At 39.8% G+C, this 9,672-nt stretch overlaps 1 protein-coding gene and 1 pseudogene across 1 annotated transcript in view; one reads left to right on the top strand and one right to left on the bottom strand.

Annotated features, from left to right (window-relative positions):
- The window catches only part of LOC102851230 (neurolysin, mitochondrial-like), a 118,271-nt gene extending 116,456 nt beyond the window's left edge, over positions 1-1,815 (bottom strand). Inside the window, exon 1 of the mRNA XM_006899374.1 lies at positions 1,562-1,815. Coding sequence (XP_006899436.1) covers positions 1,562-1,793 — 232 coding nt within the window. The 5' untranslated portion in view covers positions 1,794-1,815. The remainder of the gene's footprint in view (positions 1-1,561) is intronic.
- A 1,191-nt stretch (positions 1,816-3,006) lies between these two features.
- On the top strand, positions 3,007-3,476 carry LOC102850815 (annotated as a pseudogene).
- Positions 3,477-9,672: the final 6,196 nt, after the last annotated feature.

The following is a 9,672-nucleotide window of genomic DNA, read 5'->3' as shown; positions in this document are numbered from 1 at the left end:
CAATTTCAGGAAATTTGGAAAATGGAAGAAAGCACAAGGAGGAAAGAAAATTACAAGTGTAAAGTTATAATTATCAAAATATAAGAGATTAACTTACTAGAATTTATGGGTTTTCCCCCCTCCCCAGTTTTCCTCACTAAAACATGATTCCAGGAGCTACACAGTATTAAAAAGGATGAATGCATGCCAACTCACTTCCATTCTATTGGCTGAATTATTTCTAAACATTTTATACAATAAGCCCACTGCCATTGAATTGTTTCTGACACATAGACCCTCCATCAGGTTTCCTCAAGGTTGAAAATCTTTATGGAAGGAGATTGCTCATCTTTCTCCTGGGGAGAGGCTGGTGGATTCCAACCACTAACTTTTTGTTTAGTACATTACATACTGCACCACTACGGCTCTTGGCTTCCTATGACAGTGTGTATGTGTGTGCTATTGTTGTTGATGTGTCATTGAGTTGGATCCAAATCACAGTGGTTTTCCAGAGACTGTGAATCACACAGGAGGAGACTGCCCCTCCTTCTGTGAGGGGTGTGTGTGCATGTGTGTACACACACACACACACACACACACACACACATCTACTCATAAATTTTGCCCGTGTTTCTGATTATTAGAATAAGTCGCTTACATTTGGATTAATGGACTAGGGTATGAGCTTCTTAAAGGCTTTGAATTCAGTCAAGCCTCATTACATGTAGAATCCATATTTGCAAATGTCTACTTGATGAGATTTATTTGTAACCTTTAATCATTATTCACAGCATTCTCATAGTCATTCATGGACATGAGTGGCAGAAATGTGAGTTGCCAGAAGCTTGCGTTCCCAGCTGGGGTTGACCAAGGTGATGCTCTGCCTTATTTTGAGTGTTTATCTGGTAAACCATCATCCTTTCTGTGATCTATTTAGTGCTACGGGTTTTTGCATTTTCATGCTTATATTGATGATTTGCCTATTTAAAACGATCCCCAAGTGTAGTGCTTAAGTGCTGTCTGGTGTTCCTGAGAGCAAGAAGGCTGTATTGTGCCACAAAGAGAGAACGGCTGTGTTAGATAAGCTTTACTCAGGCCTGAGTTATATGGCTATTGGCCATGAATGAAACACTGATGACTCCACAATATACCGTAAGTCAGGTATCTTTAACAGAAACACACATAAAGCCAGGCATGCCTTGATTGGCTAACTACTACGCTGTGCCTAGAGACCTGCAGGAACCTAGCTCTAGTCTTCCAAAAGCGAAGTTCAGTGTTCACTAATTCAGTGGTTGTAGTGACTTTATAGAACATAATTACTGCAAATAATGAGAATTGACTGTATATATTGCCAAAATGTTCTCCAGATAGTAGTATAATTAGCTAGTACATTTTTACAGCCCCTTTGCCAACATCATAAAAATTTTAAATCTTTGGTAATTTAATTCTAAGCAATTAATTAGCCATTATATGAAAACCAATCTCTTGTAAAATTGGAAAACTGACTGCCAAGACAGAAAGCATAAAATGGTTTATGATGCCCACAAAATGAAATCTTGACATACCTCTGCATTTTACTCACCTATATATTTCACTTCTATATCCGCCAGTGCCTGCAAACAATTATCATATGTCACTTCCTCAATATCAAGCATTCCCACGGCATCATACACCTGTTTGGTCTTCACAATCAGCTCCTCAGTTCTTGTTTGAATTTGCTCTGGTGACAGGTCCCATCTTAAAACATTCCTGCCAGCTGCAGTAAAGGAAGACACTGTCTGAAGAGGAGACATCATTTCTCTTCCTAAAGTCATTCTGAGTAAAATCTTGGAACTATCAACTCTAAAAACAATCAGAAAAAGAATAAATATTAGGGATTTCTGCTGACTCAAATTCAACATAGAAATATGTACTGATTAAATTTTAAATTAAACATATTTCCAAAAAAATGAAGCTCATTTCTTTCTGATGAACATATATTTGCAAAACTAAACACACTTACTTCTATTTGCTATTTTTCTTGTACAATAGCGTTTTAATGGAATTCTCATTTTGTAAATACTGAATTGTTTGTATAATTAACTTATACATAAATATACAAATGCACACAGACTAAAGCTAAAGCTTCTTCGTGGTAAGAGGCTGCACTGTAATCCTGAAGGCAAAGGGTTCAAATCCACCAGCGGTTCCATGGGAGAAAGAGGAGGAAGCTCCTCTCGTGGGGTTAACTGACTCTGAAAACCTGCTGGAGGGTCAGCTATGAGTTGGTTCTGACTCAATGGTACACAACAACAAAAACAGTAACTATCTCAACAACCAAAATTAAACAATAATCTTTCTCATTTAGATTTTTCCTCATGCTAACTTGTACTTATTATTGATATAGAAATAAAATAATAAGTATGTAAAATCTTAGTTCAATATAGGAAAATATTTCTAAAATTTTCCTATATTGAACATAAAAAATTCTTAATAAAAGAGTGCCATATAAATGAAGAATGGTAAGTTGAATTTAACAATTGGAAAATAAACCCTGGCACATTTAATGCAGCATGTGAAAAGAAAAAAAATTCTTGCATATGATACCAATACTTGAGCCTCTTAAAACATTCAAACTAAGAATATTGACATCCTGCATTTATATATCACTTTCAAGTGTAAAAATATAAGTCACATTTAGTAGCTAATACATAGCATGCTTAGGCTTTGTTCTAAATGCTTTCCAAGTATTAACTCTTAGTCCTCACAACAGCAGGTGGATACTGTGGTTAGTCCCATTTCACTGAACAGGAATTCAAAACATGGAGATGCTCAATTACGTGCTCAAGGTTACACGTAACATATACATTAACATACAGGGTTATGTCTGGAATCCAGGTGTTGAGTATTCTGAAGCAGCCTGAATCGACAAAAGTTTAATTTCTTTTCTTTGGTGAGAATTTGGGTGCAGGGTTTACTGGCCATTGGCTGTGAGTTGAATGTATTTGGGCTTTCCGATCCGCTATCCATGGTGGGATCACCGCCAAGATGCAGATTTTCATAAAAACCCTCACGGGGAAGACCATCACGCTTGAGGTTGAACCCTCAGACACAATCGAGAATGTCAAGGCCAAGATCCAGGACAAGGAAGGAATTCCTCCTGATCAGCAAAAGCTCATCTTTGCTGGAAAGCAGCTGGAAGATGGGCGGACCCTGTCTGACTACAACATCCAGAAGGAGTTCACTCTTCACCTTGTTTTGAGACTTCGTGGTGGTGCTAAGAAAAGGAAGAAGAAGTCTTACACCACTCCCAAGAAGAATAAGCATAAGAGAAAGAAGGTTAAGCTGTCTGTTCTGAAATATTATAAGGTGGATGAGAATGGCAAAATTAGTCGCCTTCGTCAGGAGTGTCCTTCAGATGAATGCGGTGCTGGAGTCTTTATGGCCAGCCACCTTGACAGACAGTACTGTGGCAAGTGCTGTCTGACGTACGCTTCAACAAACCAGAAGACAAGTAATTATGAGTTAATAAAAGACAGTGAATTAAAAAAAAATTTAAAAAATGCATTTGGTCACCAGTATGTGGCTAGAAGCCAGATGCTGGGTATTCTGAAGCATCCTGATAACAACAACTATAACAAGGAGAGCTCTGTTGGCCTAGTGGATAGAAACTGATGCTATCAAGCCAAGTGTGGGTGATTTTAATCTGCGGCCCTCAGGCCTGGTTTTAATTGTTTGGGGTCAAACTTTCTTCTAAGTGGTATAGCACTGGTCTGTCCGTTTGCTGTACAGAGGTAACTTGTTGTTGCTGTGAAGCTGAACACTGTGACACTGACGTGTCAAATGTGATAATGGTCACCCATGATGGACAGTGTTTGGTGGAGCTCCCTGATTAAAACAAGCTTGAAAGCAGGAGTGGCATCCACTTCCAAATTAGCTTGCCTCTGGAAACTTTATGAACTTGGAGAAATGTGAAAGTTATACAAGTGTTCAGGTCTTTTGTTCACAGGGTCACTATGAGTCATCTACAACTCGATGGCACTTAACAACATACAGGGTTAAATGGTGGAAAAAAAACCACAAACCCCACCTCAAATTCATTGCTATTGAGTTGGAACTGACTCAGCTCACCTTCCAACAGATTTTCAGAGGCTGGAATTCCCACAGAATAAGATTGCTGCAGGCAGCATAAATCTGGAACCCATACCAAGTTTTTCCTCGGAGGCTAGGATTTTGAAGCTTTGTTTTACATACAGAAGAGACCAGATCCTTGGAGAAGGACACTATGCTCAGCAGGGTGGAGGGACAGTACAAGAGAGGAAGACCCCAGATGAAAGGGATTGATACAGTAACTGGGGCAATGGGGGTTGGTGTGTTGGAATCAGTGAGACTCTCTCAGGACAGGGCAGGGTTCAGAGCTGCTGTACATAGGATCACGGTGGGTTGCAGACGACTTGACAGCAACAATCTTCACCCCTACGTTAAACATCATCTTAAACATCCAAACCCCAAACCCATTGCAATAGACTCATAACCACCTTACAGAACAGAGTAGAAAACTGCCTCCAATGTTCTGTTTCTAGGCATTAGTCCTTATGGGAACTGACACTTTTCTCCCAGAGTAGCTCATGGTATGCTTGAACTGCCAACTTTAGGTTTGCAGCCATGCACTTAACCACCTGAGCCACCAGGGACCCTTTCTATTATAAGATACCAAAAAGCCTAATGAAGTAGGCAAAACATGATTTCTTTTTTATCAATAAAACAATGGAGGCTCAGAGGCTAAATGACTTGTTCATTCACTCAAATATCTGTAAGCATATACTAAGCATCTGATTACTGTAATAGGACCTGGGGATAAAATGGCAAGTCAGGTGGGACCTTGCTACTAAAACGGGATTAAGGCAATGCATAAACAGGCAACCTGCATTATACTGAGATGAAAGCTATGATAAGAGAAAAGAGAGGGAACTCAAAAGTTCACAAAAGGAGCATCCATCTGGAGAGTTACTAACAAGTAGCAATGAATACTGAGTTCTGAACAAAAGAGATAAGAAGGCAAGTAGAAACGAAAGAGTCTTGAGACTCACTAGAGCTTAATTTTATGTTTTAGACAGTGGAGAGCAGCCAAGGGTTTTAATCACTGAGTGATGTGGTAAGACATCCATTTTAAAGAAACATTTTAAATTACAGTAAGATGAACAGTTTGGAAAAGAGAGACCATTTTATAAGAAAAATGTTAACACTACTAGGATATAAGATTGTAGTGGGCTGAATTAGGAAATGAGGTGAACTGCAGTGATTTAAGGCATACATACTCAGGAGGTAGAATCAATAGGACTGAATGGATGTGGGGTGGGGCAAGTGAAGTGAGGGAGTCAAAGATGATCTCTCGTTGGCTCAAAACGTAATGAATGATTGGTGATGTCATTTACTGATATAGAAAACAGAAAGAGGAGGAGGCTTTTACTGGGAAAAAATAAATATGCATTTTCAGATATGCTATGTCTGATGTCTTTTCTATTATTGTTTATGCATCTGAAAGTCAGACAATGAATATGGCTGATAGAAGAACCGATGCCTTTGAATTGCGGTGCTCGAGACGAGCACTGAATATTCCATGGACTGTCAAGAGAACAAACACATCTGTCCTGGAGGAAGTGTAATCACAGTGCACCGTACAGGCAAAGATGGTGAAATTTCATTCCACATACTTTGAGTACGTTATCCAGAGGGGCCAACCTTTGGGAAAAGACATTATGCTGTGAAAGGTGGAGGGTAAGAAAAAATCCCTAACAAGATGGATTGACACATGGCCACATAATGTGCTGCAGCATGTCAGAGATGGTGAGGATGGTCCACGACAGGGAAAGGTTCAGATATGTTGTTAGTAGGGTGGTTATATGGAGCTCTGGTGGTCTTGTGGCAAGAAACTGTGCTGTAATACCGAAGGCACACAGTTCAAACCCACTAACTGCTCTGCGGGAGAATTATTGGCAATCTCCTCCCTTGAGACAATCTGCCTGTTAAAATCCACTGGAGGGTCAGATAAGGGTCGGTTCCAACTCAATGGTACACAACAAGAGTGGCTATGAGTCAGAGCTGACTCAGCAGCTTCTAACAACATCTGATGTAGGAGGGCTGGTGGCCCAGTGTTAAGGAGTTGAACTGCTACGCAGAAGGCACAGGACTCAAACTCATCAGCTGCTCTGAGGGAAAAAGATGAGTAATTTCACCCTGGACGATTTACAGCCTCTGAAAACCAACCGGAGGGTGAGCTATAGATGCTTCTAACTCAAATGTCACTTAACAACGTCAGATGTCTCAGAGCACAGACCAGAAGGATTCTTTAATATTAAACAGAGTGAAGCTTCAGCATTAGATATACCTCCCAAATGGAGTGTGCAGTGTAAGAGAACAACAAAGTCCTAACTGTAGCAAAACAAAGTTCTAATTGTAGTTCACGAATTAGGCCAAAAATCAAGACAGGATAGAGTCTAGGACACCTGAAAAGCAAGAACTGAAAAAGGAGTGGACAACAGTATCAAGTGTACAGAGGCCAAGAGACACTGAAACATTTCTATTTTAGTAACAAGAATGCCATTGATGACTGGCCAGAGGAGTTTCAGTGGAGTGGCAGGAGTCAAATTACTATGATTAAGAGGCACAGAAGGTAAAGAACTGGAGAGAAGGCACCTTTGCAATTCTCTGTAGATTAGGATGTATACACGAGGAGAGAGAAAGCAGTGTAACAGGAGAAATACATTTTTAATATAGTTTGTTGCTGTTGTTATGTGCCATCAAGTCACCTGTGACCCATACTGATCCTATGTATAGCAGGTCGGACACCTGCCCTGTCCTGAGCCAGTCTCACACCAACCTCCATTGCCTCAGTTACTGTTATCAGTCAATCCATTACATCCAAGGTCTTCCTCTCCTATGCTGTCCCTCCACTCTTCTGAGCAAGACTTTCTTCTCTATGGACCTGTCTCTCCTGGCCACGTGCCCTAAGTATGTGAGACAGAGTTCAAAATCCTAACCTCTATGGAGAAATTTGGTTTCACTCTCCGAGACAGACTGGTTTTCTTCTCTTGGCAGTCCACGGTATGTTCAAGACTCTTCTCCAGCACCATAATTCCAAGGCATCGATTCTTCTTCCATTATCCTTAGTTACTGTCCAGCTCTCCAGGAGAGCCCTAAATATTGATCCTCTTAACTCTGGACAAAAATCTAGTGTCTTTCTTCTGTAAACCACAATGCTTGATCTGTCTACAAACTAGTTGGTACATTATTTTCAAATTTCCTCTTACATAATTTTAGCTATATGCTCACCAAAGTTTATTCTAAATCCTGTTCACACCTGTTACACTGTAATTTAAGTATTGAATGTGTGTAATAAAATGGGGATTTGTTATTTCTGAGATAGGAAAAATAGGGGGAGGGGACAATGAAAAACTAGCATTGAGGTGGCAATGATTAAAGTTCATAAAGGTTTTGATGTCAGGTTATTCACGTGTGTCTTTAAGTTCTTATTCCAACTTAAACTGAAATTGGAAATCAAATACTGATTTTTAGATGGTGTTAAGTGCAAGGAAGACTGTGAGGAACACTAATCATAGATTCATATTTAGTGTAAATGTCTTCATTTCACATGAAAAAACCCTGGGAATAAATAAGTATGTTTACATCAGAATAGAATGTTTAAGACATTTCTAATTTTTATAATTTCATGTGAAATAATTTTTTTCATTATTATATGAAATCTAAAGAAAGGGTGATATGCACATGACACAACTTTGCTTGCTAAAATTGAGGAGGACCTGAAGGGCTGGCTACAGGTCAAAGACTGTAGTGTTCAATACGCATCGAAGCTCAGTATAAAGAAGACAAAGATTCTCACTACTGGGCCAATTGGCAGTACCATGAGAGATGGAGAAGACATTGAGGTTGTTAACAATTTCAACTTGCTTGGCTCCACAATCTGTGGAGTCTTGGCTTATAGAGCAAGAAAGCTGAGTACTTGCTGGTGGAGTGGGTACCTCTGAACTCTTATAAATGAAACTAGGTCCATCAATCCAAAGATTTAGTGCCAAGCACCTTGGGGCCTAGGCTTACTGGTACAGTGGAAGCATGACTTGGCACATAATTGGCAGAGCTAAAACAGATCTGTAACATTTGCCTGCGCAGGACAGAGCAAAGCCTGTTGGACAAGGTTGAGAAGAGGCAATCCTCATTGAAGAACTAAATCCTGACGTATCCATGAGTCTAATGGTATCCTGTTACATCATAATAATCTCATTATAGTGAATGTTGTCTATGAGTTCTGTATGGCCATTGCAATGAAATACTGAACCGAGAAGAGAAGTAATAAGTGCTGTGGGAGAAGTAATTGCTGTCAGAATTGGTAAAAGGTTTAGAGTGAGGGGTGGTGATTGCTGCTGATGCTAGTGGAAATCAGATGCTGCTAGCTCCATGCCCACACTGTATTTGCTGATGTTGTTAGGTGCCATTGAGTTAACAACTCATAGTGACCCTATGAACAACAGATCTGAACTCTGCCCTATCCTTTGCCAATATTATTATCTCTGACATTCTTGAGCCCACTGTTACAGTTCACTGTGTCAGTTAATCTTGTTGGGGATCTTCTCTCTCTCACCCTCTACCTTTCCTAGCATAATGTCTTTTTCCAAGGAATGGCCCTTTCTGACAACATACCCAAAGTATGGGAGATGAAATTTCACCATTCTTGCTCTAAAAGAGTCCCTGGATCCTCTAACACATTTTTTTTTCTTTTGACATTCCATGGAATATTCAGTACTCTTCTCTAACACCACAACTCAAGTGTATAAATTTTATTTCTGCCATCCCTATTCATTGTTTAACTTTCAGATGCATAAAAAGTAATTGAAAGACTATGATTTGGATCAGGTGCACCTTAGTATTTTAACTGGCATTGTTACTCTTCAGCACTTTGGAAAGGTCCTTAAGAGCAGTTTTCCCCAATACAATAGGTCTTTTTCACTTCTTGACTGCTGTTACTATTGGTGTTGACTGTGGTTTCAAGTAAAAGGAAATCATTGATGTCAATCTTTACTCCATCTCAATACATAGTGTTTAGAGAGTAACAAAACACTCATCAACCACCTATGTTACGCAGATGATACAACTTTGCTTGATGAAACCGAGGAGGACCTGAAATGCTTGCTGCAGATGTCAAAGATTGTAGTCTTCAATGTGGACTGAAGTGCAACATCAAGAAGATAAAGATTTTCACCACTGGGCCAATTAGTAGCACCATGATAGATGGAGAAGAAATTGAGGTTGTTAACAATTACAGCTTGCTTGGCTCCACAAGCAACGCCTTTGGCACCAGCAATCAGGAAATTAAAGAACTAATTACACTGTGAAAATCTTTGGTCAGGGTCCTCTCCAGAGTACTGAGAAGTAACAAAGTCAGTCTAGAGACTAAGGTGCACCTGATTCAGGCCATAGTCTTAGTAGTTACTTGCTATGCGTCACAGAGCTGGACAATGACTAAGGATGACAGAATAAAATTTGATGCCTTTGAGCTGTGGTGCTGGAGAAGAGTCTTAAACATATCAAGGACTACCAAGAGAAAAAACCAGTCTGTCTTGGAGGGAGTGAAACCAAGTTTCTCCTTAGAGGGTAGGATTTTGAAGCTCTGTTTCATGTACTTTGGGCATGTGGCCAAGA

This window comes from Elephantulus edwardii, unplaced genomic scaffold (assembly GCF_000299155.1).
Source record: "Elephantulus edwardii isolate Elephantulus edwardi_28Jun2011 unplaced genomic scaffold, EleEdw1.0 scaffold00254, whole genome shotgun sequence".
In the NCBI taxonomy this organism is placed as follows: Eukaryota; Metazoa; Chordata; class Mammalia; order Macroscelidea; family Macroscelididae; genus Elephantulus; species Elephantulus edwardii.
This window is presented reverse-complemented; position numbering and strand designations above follow the sequence as displayed.